The sequence below is a fragment of the Chenopodium album genome, chromosome 18 (assembly GCF_948465745.1).
Source record: "Chenopodium album chromosome 18, dcCheAlbu1.1, whole genome shotgun sequence".
NCBI classification, from domain to species: Eukaryota; Viridiplantae; Streptophyta; class Magnoliopsida; order Caryophyllales; family Amaranthaceae; genus Chenopodium; species Chenopodium album.
Genome location: NC_137851.1, coordinates 12,078,019 through 12,094,722, shown reverse-complemented (window position 1 = coordinate 12,094,722; position 16,704 = coordinate 12,078,019). Strand labels below are relative to the sequence as shown.

General features: G+C 36.0%; 2 protein-coding genes across 2 annotated transcripts; one reads left to right on the top strand and one right to left on the bottom strand.

Annotated features, from left to right (window-relative positions):
* Positions 1-392: 392 nt before the first annotated feature.
* Positions 393-8,975, top strand: LOC145591503 (RNA-binding KH domain-containing protein PEPPER-like). The gene is made up of 6 exons (XM_081647977.1): positions 393-797; positions 2,921-3,173; positions 4,702-4,850; positions 4,930-5,187; positions 7,806-8,000; positions 8,570-8,975. The coding sequence occupies exons 1-6, from the start codon at positions 522-524 to the stop codon at positions 8,765-8,767; spliced, it is 1,329 nt and encodes a 442-aa protein (XP_081504103.1). The 5' UTR covers positions 393-521; the 3' UTR covers positions 8,768-8,975.
* Positions 8,976-9,871: 896 nt separating this feature from the next.
* On the bottom strand, positions 9,872-15,569 carry LOC145593106 (cryptochrome DASH, chloroplastic/mitochondrial-like). The gene is made up of 13 exons (XM_081649615.1): positions 15,084-15,569; positions 13,589-13,728; positions 13,271-13,495; positions 13,025-13,150; positions 12,789-12,863; positions 12,495-12,611; positions 12,346-12,392; positions 12,182-12,258; positions 11,966-12,041; positions 11,464-11,533; positions 11,232-11,355; positions 10,751-10,800; positions 9,872-10,439 (listed from the first exon to the last, which is right to left on the bottom strand). The coding sequence occupies exons 1-13, from the start codon at positions 15,520-15,522 to the stop codon at positions 10,221-10,223; spliced, it is 1,785 nt and encodes a 594-aa protein (XP_081505741.1). The 5' UTR covers positions 15,523-15,569; the 3' UTR covers positions 9,872-10,220.
* Between the last annotated feature and the right edge of the window lie 1,135 nt (positions 15,570-16,704).

The window sequence follows — 16,704 nt, the reverse complement described above, 5'->3', positions numbered from 1 at the left end:
GTTAGGGATTAGGGATAAGTGCCCTTACAATCACATTGATAAAGTATAAAATCAATCTTGAGGTTGACCATCTGTTTATGGGTGCAAATCTCATTATTACCCTTTTTTACGAAAATATTTAGCAATAAGCATAAAAAAAGTCATGATGTATCCACACTTCAAACCTAAAGCATGAATATCATAAAAGGATTGTGATACAATATAATCAATCACACATCATTCACCGCACCCAACATTAAACTAGATTGTATGATTCAAGAATTAAAACTCCAGAACACTTGAATTGACCAGAATCCGACTCAACGACCCATTGTCACCTCTAGTATCGCTAAGCCAAATAGCCAATTAACCATATAGTCAATTGACTCAATTGTCAATTCTGAATTGCTCTTCCACTCCCCTCCACCCCTTCCTTCCAAAACCCCTTCTTCTTTTCCCAAACTCCCTTGCTGTCTTCAACACTCCTCCTCGCGCTCTCTTTCTCTCTCCTCCTCCCAGTAGAGCAGCACAACCCCATAAAAATGGCGGAAACAGCCGACTTACAAACCGAACACACAACCCCACCACCAGAAACGACGGCGGAAGATACCCAACCGGCGCCAGATTCTGAAGCCGCCACAACAACCACACCCAAGTGGCCCGGTTGGCCCGGCGACAATGTCTTCCGCCTCATTATTCCTGCCCCTCAAGTTGGGGGTGTAATTGGGCGAAAAGGGGAATTTGTAAAGAAGATGTGTGATGAAACTCGAGCTCGGATTCGGATTCTTGAAGCCCCTGTTGGTACTGCCGATCGTGTGGTTAGTTACCCTTTTCGTTGAATTTAATTTGGAACTGTTTTTCTTGGTTTAATTCAATTTGGTTTTTAATTAGGGTTTTGTAGCTTTCATTTGTTTGTGGGTATTGTTTGATTTCATTGAGTTGATTGAATTAGGTATTGATTGTTATGATGAGTATGACTTTGTAGAATTGAGCTTTTAGAGGAAAAGATGGAATCTTGTAAGGTTTTGGTTGATGGGTTTTACTGGGTTTTGTTGTTTGGTTGAAGTGTTGGTGTATTTTGATGCGATGGTTTTGGGTGAGGTAATGTTGGTTCAATTTAGGGTTTTGTTCTTTGGGCAGAATGGTGTTCGATACGAGGGCGGTATTTGACTGAGAAAGAGAGCTCTTTGGAGGTTAAGCTGTTGGCTTTCTTTAAGTACAGTAGTTTTGGAACTGGCAAATTTGGTTGCTTTTGCTGTGGAACTGGTATTCGAGTTAGGGCTATGTGTCTGTAGTTATGAAGGATATTGTGGTGTTGAAATTGGATAGAAATGTGTGGAAAAGAGAGCTTTGATGGTTTAAAGTTTGGTTCTTGGGGTATAACATATTAGCATATTGATTATTTTTGGTTGTTTTAGTCAAGGCTGTTTTGTTAACAGGTAGTAATAGATTTGAATTTGATTTTCTTTTGCTGTGAAGAAAATTAGGCTTCAATGGAGAACATCATTTTGAGGATGGGTTCATGATTACCTAATTTACATTAAGCTCAGATCATAAACATAGTATGGGTGTGCAATGTCCACCTCATAGACCATTCAGCACGATGGAGTTTATGTGTCACTACTCACTAGTACTCATTTTGGGACCTATAAATCTGTTATATAAATTGTACAAACTTGGTACAAATTTTCAAACCCCTTGTTATGAATAAACTATCTATTACTTAAAACAACTTCTTTGTGGCAGAGGAACATCTTCAAGGGTATATTTTTTTGGAGTGAAATGTATGATATAAATAGGTTTTTCCTTGAGAAAACCTTATATGTGCTTGTATGGTTGTATTGAGACGAAACATGTTGTATCTGATGTCATGAACAAACTGTAAGGATGTGGATTTAGAGGGTTGGTGCTCCTTTTCTCCTTTTTGCTTTTTGGGGCCAAGTCGACAGTTCATTAAGTTTGTATCATTAACTGTTGTTGACTTGTAGAGGAGGTCTGCTGTGAGGTTGCTTTTTTTGTGAGAGGAGCCTTAACCTTGTTTTGCTTGAAAAATCTTATTTTGCTCCAGTATTTTCTCTTCTAATTTTCTACAGGCCACAAATCATCACTTTCTAGATATCTATACTAATTTTGATTATGGGGTTACAGTTTGTGAATTAGCAAGTATAATTGGTAGTGACATGTGCACATGGAGGATGCTTGACTGATATGATTTTGTCCTAGGCTTTTCATGCAAAATGCACCTGATTATTGTTAACTTTCGTCATTTCTTAAGATTGTTTGAAAGATGTGGTTTGATAGGGGATTTATTTGGATTAATTTTCCTTTCAAAAGATTTTTTTTTCTTCAAATTCCTCTAAAAATCACTTTCCTAGTTGAGACTTTATCCTGATAGGGAGCCTGGACAATATTAAGCCTTTTTGTGGAGTCTAGAGAGTTATGGTTGGTACTGGCCATTATTTTCATACTCAGTAGTCTGTACCATAAGACTGTAATAAATGAGTTTGGTTTGGTTTGGTTTGATTGGAAAGAAGTGCTTTATGGGTTATGTGGGTAATGTATAGCTGTTTAATATATGCTGTGAGACAACCAATAACCGTATTGATCATATATCTGTCACTGTGGCTGCTTTTAAGTTTTTAAGTTCATCCATTGGGATTTTAGGTTGACAATGTTTTCATGTTCCTCATCTCTGAGGACATGTTGCCCTCAACCTTTTATATTTATGCATCATCCTGTCTGATAAGAGTGACTAATCTTATAAACCCTGAAAATGAAAGAACAAGAAGAGTGAAAGCTATATTACTCATCAATGTCCAATTATCAGTTTGGGCTTGGGAAAGGGATGAGCTTTTTCTGTATCCTCTAGTTCAACGGCTGTTGATATTTGTTGCACTCTTCAATACAATAGCTGTTCATAGTGTTCTTTATTTATATGTAGGTTCTGATATCTGGGAAGGAAGAGCCAGATGCTGCTCTGTCTCCAGCAATGGATGCAGCAGTAAGAGTGTTTAAGCGTGTTTCTGGTCTTGGTGAAGGTGACGATAAAGGTTCAGCAGCTGATGCAGCTGCTTTTTGTTCAATAAGGTTATTGGTCGCCTCAACACAAGCCATTAATCTGATTGGAAAGCAGGGATCTACAATTAAAGCAATACAGGAGAGCAGTGGTGGTGTTGTGCGAATTTTGCCTGAAGGTTTGTGTTGCAACTATTCTTTTGCTTTCAATACTGCTTTTTTTTTTTTTTTTTTTTTTTTTTTTTTTTTTTTTTTTTTTTTTTCTCCTGTATGTAAAGTACTCTAGTTCTGCTTATCACTTTGCTGCCCCTGCTTATTATTTTTCTTCAGTTAAAGTTCATTTTGTAGCTGTATTTTCTTACCTTCCTCAAAAACTTTTGTCTTTGTGTACAAATTTTATCATCTGTGTTTGGGACGTGTCTCCTTGAGTCATTGTTGAAGGTATGAGCTTATATGTGGTTGTAGCAAGGATATGGTCTTACAGGGAAGTTGACTTATCATTTTATGATAAAAGTTTAATCTTGATTTTGACATCAAGCCAAATTAATCTGATCTATGGTCATGGTGTTTATAAATAAATACTAAGATGGAACTATGGAAGTATGGGTTTGATGATTAACTTCTATATAGAACCTAATTTTTCCTTCCAATGAAAAATTTATGGAAAAGGAGATCTTGATGGTTTTAGTTTTCTGATTTATAACAGCAAGAAGGGGATGCAGTGGAATTGTTGGACTAGAGGTGCTGTATTAGGTTGTTTTGATGTTGCAAAGATGTATTATTATATTCAAGGCTTGGAAAGTAGTTTTGATTGATGTAAGACTATAAGAGTCAAACTTATTCCTCATGACCTAAATCATTTTGTTTACATATTGAAAAAAAGGGAAGCCCTATTCATCTCAAGACTGGGATACGGTTAGATCTGGAATGACAGGAACCACCGGAGAGAAAAGGAGATTGATTACCTATTTACTTCATACACCATCAAATGTTCGGGTATGAGTAGTGAACCCTAGTTCTGGTAATTGAAGTTGTAATATATGATTATTTTCTTCAGATTTCAGGCCTTTTGCTCATGAGTTTGGGTTGAGAGAGAGGGGGGGGGGGGGGGGAGAGAGAGAGAGAATCACATGCTGGTTATATGTTATAATTTCCCTTTAATATGAATAACCAAAGTATTTGACTCTTCAACTATATTTGGATATTTTAATAGAGAATTGAGACAATTTGTATGAAAAATTTATAATTACCTTCATACCTGTGTCCAAAGTTAAGATGGTGCCCTTGTAGTTGAAATTGTCAGAATTATCGTGTCAGACATTTAGATCTGTACCCGTGTGTAAGTAACATAGTGGATGAAAATAGATTGTTTCAGTATTTGTTTGCTGTGTCACTCAGGTGACTCAACTACCACTAGTATATGAACTTCAGCCCAATAGTGCTTAGGACAAACTATTGGTTCCAATGGTCAATGTGCCGCTGAATTCTGTATGATTAGCTGGGAGAACATTCTCTGCAACAGGTGTCCTGTGCTGGGTTGATTCATGCATTTGTAAACACAATTTTATCCTCTTGGAGTGTTGTTACAAAAACTCAGTAGAATCTTGTTCTATCCCTTTTGTTATATAGTTCATTGTAATTTAACATTAGATATTATTGTTCCATCTTCTGTTTTGCATAAACTCTAATGGATATATTCTTGTCTAGGTGAACTTCCGTCATATGCAGCTTCTGATGAAAGGATTATTGAAATACACGGGGAAGCTCTCAAAGTTCAAAAAACATTTGAAGCAGTCCTTGGTCACCTGAGGAAGTTTTTGCATGATCACAGTGTTGTGGCTGTGTTTGAGCAAACTGTAAGAAGTTGTATTTTTGAACTTTAGCATTGTCTTCTTTCATTGGGCATTTGTTTTGACTTATATGCTGTTTCTGCAGTACAAAGGGACAATATCGCAAGATAGGACAGCTGATGCTTTGGAAGATAAATCCCAATCTTTGGTTCAGGCTACCACATCTCAGTCATTGATTGCTGATCATTCTCTGTCATTGAAGCGGGAAAGCTATTATGACCGTGAAGCTGAACTTGATATGAAATTCCCTCGTTCTGCAGTGTCACTGTATGGATCAGATCCAGCGCTCAGTTCTCTTCATTCTACGGGACTTACTCGTGCTGCTGCTCCTATAATTACTCAGGTATATATAAACAATTATTTCGTTGTACATATGTTGGGGATAGGGGTGTTAGGTGACCTGCACCTTGCAAGAAGTAAATTATTATGTATTGTCAATTTGATGGCTTTTAATACTGATATATACAAATTATATTGTATATTTGTCTTGCCTAAAGGGAAGGTGGTGTCGGGGAGGAAAATTATGAACTATTGAAACTGCGAAGAGTTTGTTATGAATCAGTGAATCACATAGTGAGCAGCAATTACCTGGACAAATTTCAGATAAATTTTATGTAATGAGAAAAAATTGTCTAATTAACTGCTGAGACTATTCAGGTAGGACGTATACCTACTAGGCTACTACGAGTAGTACCATTACCTTTTTTTTTAATCAACTACCATCACCATCCTTCAAATTTACACCAGCTTCCACTACTTTTTCCTTAATTTTCACCACCGCTACCAACCTTCCTCCCGTCACCGCCACCACTCCCCTCTACAATTCTCTCTGTTTTTCTTTTTCTCTTAGATCTGGTTCGTAGGTAGCTTATGGTGGTGGTTGGGTGAGATTAGGGATGATTTTCGGGTAGCTGGGTGATTTGTGGAATCTTGTGGTTGGTTTTCGGGGTAAGTGGGGTGGTATTCGAGGTGGTGGGAGGGTGGTTTTTGGATGGGCATTGAGGCTGTTTTCTGTGATGACTTCTGAGGCGGGTTGATGTGGCGATGGCGTGGTGTGATGTTGGTTGGTGACATGGGGTCAGGCGTTGGTGAGAAGTGATGGAATAGTCAATGCTGGTCAAAGATGGTTTGGTGTAGAGGAATTTAGGGGTATGGTTGATTCCTTATGGAGGGCAGGGAATCATGTTAGAAGGAAGTGGGGGAAACAGCAGGGTGAAGGAAATGATTAAAAAGGCTTAGCAAACAACAATTTAGGTAATTAAGTCTGTCTTGCTAATCTTTTCCTTGAATACCCCTAACCAAAAGCCCCCTTGAGAGTTTTGGGGTTCTCTTCTTCACTTCAGAGAGAAGCGACAATTAAAAAGGTTTTTTGGATTAGTCAAAGAGACTGAAGTCAAATGTTCTCCTACTATTTTATGATTGAGGATTCTGGCTATAATGGTATTCAAAAAGCAAAACAATCCCTCCTACTAAAAATGAGGGGGACTAGGGGATACCGAAATCTACTAATTACTTTTACAGTCACCCATCTTCTTAAGCATCTGCTCAAGGAATAACTTTTGACTTAAAATTTCTGCAATACAACAAAAAAAAACCTCTGTTTCTCTTATCCTTGATCCTCAGATCATTGAACATCACACTCTACTGTTGATTTTACCCATGACTTTAACTGCTGATCCATGAGCCAAAATATTGCAATCTCAGGGGCTCACCCTTGTTTTTCCACCAAAGAAAAGAATTCTAATAGGTCTGTCAAATCTGTACTTGCAAGTTGCAACACGTCATTGTTTTAGTGTTAACTATTTAATGGTTTGATCATTCCAAACCACAATCCAATGGAAAGTTATTTTATCCTATGTAGGACTTTTGCTTACCAATTACTTTTTTCTTTGGAGAAATGATATCACATAATAAATTTTCTTAAGAAATAATGATGTTTGAGATACTAATTAAACCTGTTAATCAAGAGCACAAAACAAAGAAAATAGCAAGAATCCAATAGATAAAGAATATAGTGAGAAGGAATAATATGAAGTGACTTTAAATGAAATCGTTTTAGCTATTATGGGTTAAGTGCTGAGTGCTGACCATGCCTAACACCTTATCGATCAAAATTTAGTTGAGATTCAAGTTTTCATCTGTGATGCGTATCGAAATTTAGTTGAGAAATTTATTTGCAAGCATAGCGCATTTGCTTATACATTATTATTCTAGAGAATTTCCTGATTAATTGTGCTGTTTTGTGAGGCCTTGTGGGAGGGGGTATAGAGCAGGCTTCGCTAGGGATTCCTGCTGCCAGTATTGTTTGTCCTTTTCTAGGATTTGTTTCTTGATGACTAAGTCATTTAATGGTGATGTTTGCAGTTTTAGTAGTTTTCTAAATTTTGTCACGTGTCTAAGATACATGTGAATGCTGTTGTGCGTATTTTTATTTTTTCCATAAAGAAATTTTGTTTTTGTTGTCTTTGGAAGAACTCTTTACTTTTAGCCCAGTAGCTCTACTCTTAAAATGCTATTTGTTAGTGCAGCATATTATTATCTTAATATGACTTGTGAAGGTTTGGGATAGAGTAAGTCAGGATGTTCTGTCTGTGTACTAGATTGAGTTAAATGTGTTAGCCTCTTAATTTTGTGCTGGCCAGCGGCTACTTGTGTATCTTGTTTTATTGAATATGAGTGTGTGGATGAGAGTTGTGTGAGATCATAATTTTTTGTCTGTGGAAAGAGGGATTAATTATAGTTATTGTGGGGTAGTTTCCGAATTAGAAGTGAAAAGGTTAATTTGGGGCAAATGAAGAAGGAATGTCTAGATATGGTATGTTTTGCTTCCCAGCAACATCATAGTTGCAATTGAGATATTCAACAATCCTACATTATATTTTACATTAAGGACACTGTGTTCTATTTTTTAACTATGTATATGCAATTAACTCCGTCCTTTTGATTGATTGCTCTAATCAGGTTACACAAACAATGCAAGTACCACTTTCATACGCTGAAGACATTATTGGAATTGCTGGAAGAAATATTGCCTTCATTCGTCGTGCCAGTGGTGCAGCTCTTACCGTCCAAGAAAGTCATGGTCGAGGTGATGAGATCACTGTAGAAATTAAGGGCACTGCAACGCAGGTCCAGACTGCTCAACAGCTTATCCAGGTTTTTGCCTTTGTTTATTCTAGTTTTTCTGCATCTACTTACGACTTTTGCAATATGTTGTTTTTTTCATTCTAATCAAAAAGTTTTTGTTCAATCTTTAGATACTCATTTAAGTCCCTTTGGTATTTCAAATAATGCTGACAATTTTTGGACATCATAGCACGACTTGACTTGACCAAAGTTAGTGAGACAATGTTGAACCAAACATGACCTGAACCCGGCCTGATTTGTTCCATTTGTCATAATGTGTAATTATCGTACATTTTATAACCACTAGGATTCAATATTTTCTTTTTTCATCCATAGCCTGTGTCTACCCAATTTAGACTACCTGTCTACCCAATATACAAATTCAAACCCACTTGGATATAATAAACAAAATAGCTGCTTATTTATAAGAGTTTTTTTTTTTTCCTCATCTATAAACTGGACCTGGAGTTTATTACGGTTTTTGTAAAACTTAATGACAACTATATGGTAATGTCAATGATGGTGAATTGGTGATAATTTAAATGTTCTAATTTACCTCAGAATGAGTTAAATTATTGATATATCCTAACCGTTTGCAGGATTCAATTAATGGGCAAAAGGTGGCCCCTGCTAGCATGTATGGCAAAAGTGATTTGGGCTTGGGTGCTGCATATTCACATCTTCCAGAAAGCACATATCACCCTTCATCATTGTCGTCTTTATCATCCTATACAAGTCAAGGTCTTGGAGGAGGTTATTCTTCTGGCTTGGGAGGCTACAGCAACTACAGGCTTTGAGGTGTCTTGTAGTAACCGCTGCAGTTCCAGATCCGCCTTCACTTTGTATCTTTAACTTTCTTGTTTGATACTTGTATTGTTTACTACTAGATGTACTTTATAGGAAATTTTTCAAGTTGATAACCTTCTAATCTTGTCAAATGCAAAAGACAGAAGGTTGTGCTGTATGATATTTCCTTTAATCTCATGCCTTTCTGTTATTTGTTTATTTTTGCGTGGGAACTGAGAAATGCTGGGTTATATCTTTCTTTGGACAACAGAGCCTGAAATCTGTGAGAACCTTCTGCCTAATACAATTTTATTCGTGCATTATTTGCATACAACTACTTGTTAATGCAGAGAGAACTCCACGGTATCAGTATCCTTATTACCTGACCTGAAAATTACCGGGGTTCTCATGGATATTGGACTCAATTGTACAAGGAGTCAAGGACTGATACTAGTGACCGCTGATGTAAACAGGCGGGGACAGGATTTGAAATTTGAATCTGTAATCTTCAGGGCAAGACTCACTTTACTAGTCCGTCCAGCTGCTCTTGCAGAAAATCTGAAATCATTACTCTTCATTCTCCCATGCTTAGGCGGAATTAGTGGTTTACAGCAAAATTGGAAGATTTGACAATTGATGTATTGTTTGTTGAATCCCGCCCTCTTCACACTGAAAATAGGATAGTATACCTGGGTGGTTGGGTGCACCATGCGTATGGATGTATGGTACACCCAGTTAAAAAAAAAAAAAGGCGGAAAGAGTATACTTTTGTTTGACAAAGAACATACCTATATATGTTTGATAATATGTTTGACAAAGATTATCTTCACACGGGATTCCACGTTACCGTTGGTTTGCTGCTCAGTTGAAAGCTATAAATGCATGTTTCATTATTACTTAACAAAGAAGGAAATGCCTTGCAACAAACAGTCTTGAGCCAATATAAATGCATTGTTGGACTTGCATTATAAATCGAAGTTTTGGATCTGCTCATTCTCTAAGAAAAAAATAAGCTAATTTGAAATCAATTATCTAAAGAGAAAGCTAGCAAGGGTTGCCAATTGGAGAAAGCTAGGGTTCCAAATGGAAAAGAGAATGATTATTACTAAGTTTGACTTCGTTGATCATTATTAAATTAACTAATTTTCGCATGTCTATCATATACATGAGAATTAGTTATACTAAACAAAAAATTTTGGTATCTCGTACATACTACCCCCATTTCTTATTATATGCATCAAAGGAATATTTTATGTCTCACAAATAATACCCCTTTGTTGCACATAATAAGAAACGGAGGTAGTATATTGTAGAACATTACTTCAATTGGTTCACCAAAAAAAATGTAACCTTGGGTGTACACAAGAAGACACTATGAACAATAGGTATGATTTATATATCTCTCCTCGTTTCCTAATTCTAAATCTTTTATCTTCATCTTTAACAGGCTACTTTGACATCCTTTTATCTTGTAAAATGTTTGTTCCTTGGTCCGCCTGTTCTGTTATCTCTCCGAGAAGGGCCAGCTTTTTGGCCACCCTGTTTCCCAGTGTTTCCAAACTTAAGGGGCACAATAGGTTTAAGGTATGAAAACCCTGGAAAGTGACGTTTATCCTTGGGTAGCTGCCTTAGCTCTGGTAACCAATAGGCTACATACTTCCCTTCAGGGTCGTATACCTGTGCCTGAAAATCAAATTGAACCAAGTTCCCTTACAATGTCAGCAATGCTTGAGTTGGCATGATATATTCTTGCGTTCTTTTGCTACCGTAAACTATAAAATACAGTATTGTGTGAAGTTCATTGCTAGATTATTATGTTCTGTTAGTAGTTGAGATCATGATCTGGGATTATTTCAGTTATTTTTTCGATATTCCACCAGTTACTACAAGTCTACAACCCCTATAAAGGTTAAGACGATCATATGTTTACTTGTCGAAAAAGCACCCTTTATACTTATTATTTTGTACAGAGGCTTGAAATTTGAAGGTTATACCTGTTTGGGAATGCTGAAATATCTATCTTCCCTGGGATCATTTCCAACACCTGCATACACAGCATCGCACAGAAACTTAGTAAACTAAAATTTACGACACATGGATATTAAGAAGTGGACATAGCGCAGATAGATGAATAAGCTGGTGGAGCACCACTGCACCATCTACCAGAATGGCTTAAATTTTTTGTAAAATTCACTATGTACCATCCCAACAAATCAGAATCATTTTCAGATTAATATGTTCAAAGTGGAACATATCTAGATGAACTTGCACTCCATATTATTAGATTAAAGTGATTAGTTTTGAGAAGGCATGAAACCATGAAAGACATGTTCCCCGGAGATTGAATGTGAGGCAATGATCATAAAATGAAGATTGAAGATTGAGCCGTGGCCAGCAACCATAAACAACTAGTGAATACATATATATATGAGTTCGTGTTTCTGTGCTCAAGAGAGAGAAAGAATAGGAAACTACCTGCTCCATATGTCCAGTTTCCATAATTAGAACAAGGATCATAATCTAAGAGGCACGTCTCAAACCATTCTGCCCCCATACGCCAGTCAATGCCCATATCCCTTACAAGAAAAGAGCAAACGATCTAACAACATTCCAATGCCTCAATTAGGTTATATACATGTTAAAAATAAATACAAAATTTCAATATCTTCACAAATGGCCACAAGCTTCACGAGAAGTTGGAATTTACCTGTCTACCTCTGTTAGACATGAAGCCAGTAGTTGCTAATTCTTTCATATTTGCATCTATTAGTGGGTACCTGAAATGTAGTTTATATACATGTGAAATGTTTTGACCGAGTACCTGACAACCATGCAGCTAAAAGCATAAAAGAATCAACATTAAATACTCATAAGGGCTGTTTTGGTCATGAATTGTACGCCACAACTGAAGAAACAATAAGGCACACATTCAAGACCAGGCTCAAAAAGGAAGTGCAACTGGTGCATTTGTATACAATAGACTTAATCGCCCCAAAAATCATAATGTCACCAATTTGCATATAAGTCAGCTTCTAAAGATGCAACTTTCATGTGATTTGAAGTGACATTTACAAAATTTCAGGTGTCTAAGCTCATTTTTATACTGATACAGGACCTACTGGAAAATAAAAGGTAGGATTTGAGAATGCTGTAGCTGGGGAGGAGGCGGGGGCGGGGGCGGGGAAGCAACTTGAATGAAAAGTGAATACCCAGTTTTGCCATCTCTCCATGATTCAAACAACGTGGTATCCTGGCTCCATTTGTTAGCTACATGCCTAGGACCACCTAAAGGAAAAGCAAGGAAATAAATTAAGAATGGTTATTATCTTTATCAGTTGGGCCACATTTTAAGATGTATCATCAAGAGTGAATATGAGTCCAAGTGTTCCATGCATTTGATTGAGAGCTAGAATTTCAGATATTACCCAAATGGAAAATAGAATTTCCGTATTTGATTGATATAAACCTGAAGTAATCTCTCCATATCAATTCAAATAACACCCTGAAATTATATTGAACAGTTTAGAAACAAATTTCTTCTTGGATAAGCAGTTAATATGAGTATATAACTAATAAAAGGAACTATTACCAGTATGTTGAATCATTAGCTACCCTCTCTCTTTCATACCTCTTGACCTATAAAAGTATAAACATAAAGTCATTCTCCATGTGTTATATTTTTTTTCCATGGTTTGAAGAGACTGAATATTTAGATAGAGAAAAGGTTCAATACTCAACCTCCTCGTATATGAGGCGTGGAGATAAGCTTCCACTAGCCAACCATGGAGAAAACATTGTCGAGTATTCAGATCCAATCATTCCATTCCTAGTCTCCTTATATGTTTTCAACAGATCCTAAACATTTTATAATTTCTTAAAAACAATTGTCATAGTAACATGGGCTGTTAAAACAGCAATGTAGCAACAAATGTAAAATATGTTTCATATCGTAAGGATGCATCTTATTATATGCTCGAGGAGATGGACATTATTTGTTAGCTGCTTTGTCAGCTGAAAAATCAAGCAGCTAACCTGTTTCCAGAAGTATTCATGAACTCTGCTGAGTGAAGCGCTTTCACCCCCAATGAATACTAGACCTTTGTCTACCTGTCACATAACAAGAATTAGGCCATATTCCGTCTCAGTCAGGAAAATGAAACAGCAAAAGAAGGGCTGGGATGGTGTCTTTTTAGGGGGTGAGGGTAAATGAACATTTGTCAATTCATAGATACGTAATTTAGTTAAACTCAGATACCTCAGTAACATACCTCTTGGTTATGTAACCCTAACTGGTCAATAGAAGGAATGGCACCCCAGTCTTCAATTTCAGGAGGAGGGCCAAGTGACGAAGGAATCTTGATGCAGGCTCTGATTTTGCTCTTGGATTCAATGGACTGCAAATTCCAACATATATGATACAAAAAATTGTAAAAATAAAATAAAAAAGGATGAACAAGAAATGAACGAAGCAACTGATGGAGGATGTTTGGTGTCGAGTATTAAAATGACCTTACCTTGCGGAATTGTGTGTAGACATCAGGAATGTCTCTCACATTAAAGGGAAGATCATTTTTATGGTACAAAGTAGCTCCCCAAAGAAGTTGCAATTTAGGAGTCATTGCTCCATTTTGGGCTGTAGATTGGCCTACTGTTGATGGAAGAGATACTTTTTGCAAACCTTTATTTACCTTTACTTCAACATTTAGCTCCTCGCTGCATGTTTCCTTCTGAGCATATATCTGGTACAGCCAAATTGAAATTTATGTTATCTAAACAATAAATTAACCGAAAGCAAAGAACAGAAGAAGATCAAATTAAGGAAATATCTTAACTGTGTGAGCTCCAAAGGTTTCTGCAAGTGCAGGAAGAATTTCCTCAGGTTTCCCATGTTTAATCAGCAAGTTTGAACCATGCTTCTGTAAGTTCTTTTTCAAGTCGGCTAAACATTCTATGAGAAACTGTGCTCTTAATGCTGTCACATAAAAGGTGAGCCTGACATTAGGTACAAATCACAAGCTAAATCCTTTTTAAATTTTTTTTTAAAGTGTAATAGAGAGCCTCCTTTATGTTAACTTTGGAAGAAATAGCATTAGCAGAAAGCAGCTCATAAGTTTTCCCTCTAAAGTATTCCAGCTTTAGAAAGAACTAGGAACCTGATTGCGTGCAACCAAGTCATCAACAAATTTCAGCATAAATCCAAACCAAATACATGTAAGGCGGATAGACGTAGAAACTATAAAGAGCACATTGTATGATAACATTTGTGCCAACTGTTGAAGCCTATCTTTGATACTTAAATCTTTTCCATAAAGTTGAATATAAAATAGAAACACAGCCCTAAACATTGCAACATTAAACTGATTAAAGCAAGCTAGACATCTCCAAGATATACTTAAACAAAGTTGGCTTCAAATTTTCTATACATCACCGTAGTTGAGGACTTGGTTTCCACTAGATGATCATCACATTTCTGTCCATCAAGGCAATGTTACCTAAAACTCACAATCTTGCTAAGCATCCAATACATACAATTGGGTAAAAAGCTTTAGTTAGTTTCAAATTGGGCAAATTTTCCTCCAAGGAACAAAAGAAGCTCATACTCCAAAATTTTCATCCAGCTCATTTCTACATTCAACTATCCTAATCAAATAAATTTTCCAACCCTCAAGCCTCCTAATAGCAACTACGAGTACCACATTACCAAGTTCTTATCACCAATTGTTTTCAGGACGGAACCTCCTATAAGCTTACAAGTGAACCAAAGTACCATACTCTCCATGGATTTCACAACCCGTTCCATATTTCTTCTTAAAATTTTCCTATGGTATTATAAATTCATAACTCATGTAGTTGATGTTTTCATAAGTGGGCCATTAGTCAAGCAAATGGATACAGATTAACTCAATTTGGATGTCCAGCCCCTAAGAGGATTATCATTTATTATTGTTCTAGTTAATAAGACTGTTGTTAAATAACCATTTTACAAGCATAAAGAAGTCCTTCACTCCCTCCTAATACCAAAACGGCAAAACATATTTTTTGTAAAGCATCAACTACACCATCAGATCATCTTTTAACAAAATCAAACAAGATAGCATTTTTTCATGTGTAGAAAGCCACAAATGGCAGTGATGTAGACAAGATTTTGATCCCCCGGAAAAATTGCAAACATATCTATAGTCTAAGATAAACCCACACCCAAAATCCATACAAAAATAAAAAAAGAATAAACACCCACATCACAATTTTACAAATTTTCCTCCTGTAAACATCAGAAACCCAATAATTTAACTTTTAACAAGAATTATATGAAAGAAGCAATCATACCTCCAGTTTTAGGGAACCCAAAACTATAAGTAGTCCCAAAATGGCGAGGATCAACACAATAAACAGGCAAAACGACCTCAGAAGAAGCCCAAGCTTTGAACAATGCTTCATTATCCAACACTCTCAAATCATTTCTAAACCATATAATGCAAACCCCTTTACCATTTCTCTTATTTTCAGAAGAAAGATAGTATCTTTGGAAAATTTGCCCTGTAATTTTGTCAATGTCATTAGTTTCCAAGGCTGGAACTTTATGAATTACTGATTTTTGGGGTGGTTTTGATTGAATATTTTCAGAATTAGAGGTCGAATTCATTGCATAAAATTGTTTTGGAAAGTGATTTTGGGTTAAATTGATGAAATTTGAGGTGGGTTTTGATGAATTTGTAAATTTTTGTAAGGATAAAATTGAGAGGGAAGAATTTCTTAATGTGTACATTTTTTTCTTTTCCTGTTTTTAGTGTGAGATAGGAGAACAGAGAATGGTGGAAGAGTAGAAGATGAGAAGTTGACACGTGGAAGTGTTTTTAGTTAGTGATGAAAGATGATGTGGAGCTCTTTTGGCCTATGGAAAGGTTGATTTTGTATTTAGATTAGTTACTTGTCCGTACATTAATGTGACATTGCTGTGTGACAAAATTGTACTTTTTGGTTCATAACACTATACATTGTTTGATTCTAATCTAACTATTCAATTTTAAGCATTCATATTAAAACTTTTAGTACCCAAACTTACATAATTAGATATAGATTAGGTAAGAAAATTATGCGATAATGATCAAATTATGGTAACCAATAAAGTATTTTCATGATTAAAAAAAAATAAAATAAAAATAGAGGACTCATGTAAGAAAAGGGATAAGAAATCTCTCAAATGTGTTGAAGAGATGCCACTACTCCACCACTTCAATTTTTCCCCCTTCTATATTCAAGAGTAGCTTGGGTTTGTGAAATGATCCTAGATTATTATATTTGTAGACAGCATTATAGGATGACTTTTGAGTGGCCACAATAAAATTGTGGTCATTATATTAGATGAAATCGCAACCGTTTATTTTTTTTTACTAATGTGAGCCGTTGATAAAATTGACTATTGATTTTATTTTTGAAAATATTAACCAAAAAAGAATTAAAAAAAAATAAAATAAAAATCTCCCATGTTCTATCCCACTATCATTTGGTTTCCAATTTTTCACATGTTAGTTTTTTTTTTTTTTTTTTTTTTTATCCTATTTCAATGTCATTTGCTTTCATGTGTTCACGATAGAATTGAAACTTATAAATTTGTATGTTTGATGCAATTGTTCACTGTAGATTCTCTGTAACATTAGCCTTTGAGGTTTTGATTGCTTGGACATTTTTTTGCTTTGCCTTCTGCTCGTCATTTGTTAATTAATTTTCCATCGATGTAGAACATTGCTGTCCTTTCATTTGGATTTACTTTTTCTCAATGAAGTTCATTCTTGTTAATTCTGTATTTCTGTGTTGCTTACATTTTATTTTTGGGAAATCTATGCTTATTTAAATTAATTAAAGTGGATGAGGATTGGATTGAAGGCTTGAAGTAACACTGTAACACAATTAAGAAGAAGAAAGCATACGACATTGAGCAGGGAAAACA

What these genes read in the sequence shown, in the direction of transcription:
- LOC145591503 (XM_081647977.1), top strand. Translation starts at nt 522, where the DNA reads ATGGCGGAAACAGCCGACTTACAAACCGAACACACAACCCCACCACCA. An exon ending in TGGCTGTGTTTGAGCAAACT is followed by an intron (nt 4,851 to 4,929) that starts GTAAGAAGTTGT and finishes CTGTTTCTGCAG; the next exon opens with TACAAAGGGACAATATCGCA. An exon ending in CTGCTCCTATAATTACTCAG is followed by an intron (nt 5,188 to 7,805) that starts GTATATATAAAC and finishes TGCTCTAATCAG; the next exon opens with GTTACACAAACAATGCAAGT.
- LOC145593106 (XM_081649615.1), bottom strand. Translation starts at nt 15,522, where the DNA reads ATGTACACATTAAGAAATTCTTCCCTCTCAATTTTATCCTTACAAAAA. An exon ending in TCTACACACAATTCCGCAAG is followed by an intron (nt 13,151 to 13,270) that starts GTAAGGTCATTT and finishes TGGAATTTGCAG; the next exon opens with TCCATTGAATCCAAGAGCAA. An exon ending in AAACTGGACATATGGAGCAG is followed by an intron (nt 10,801 to 11,231) that starts GTAGTTTCCTAT and finishes CTGTGTATGCAG; the next exon opens with GTGTTGGAAATGATCCCAGG.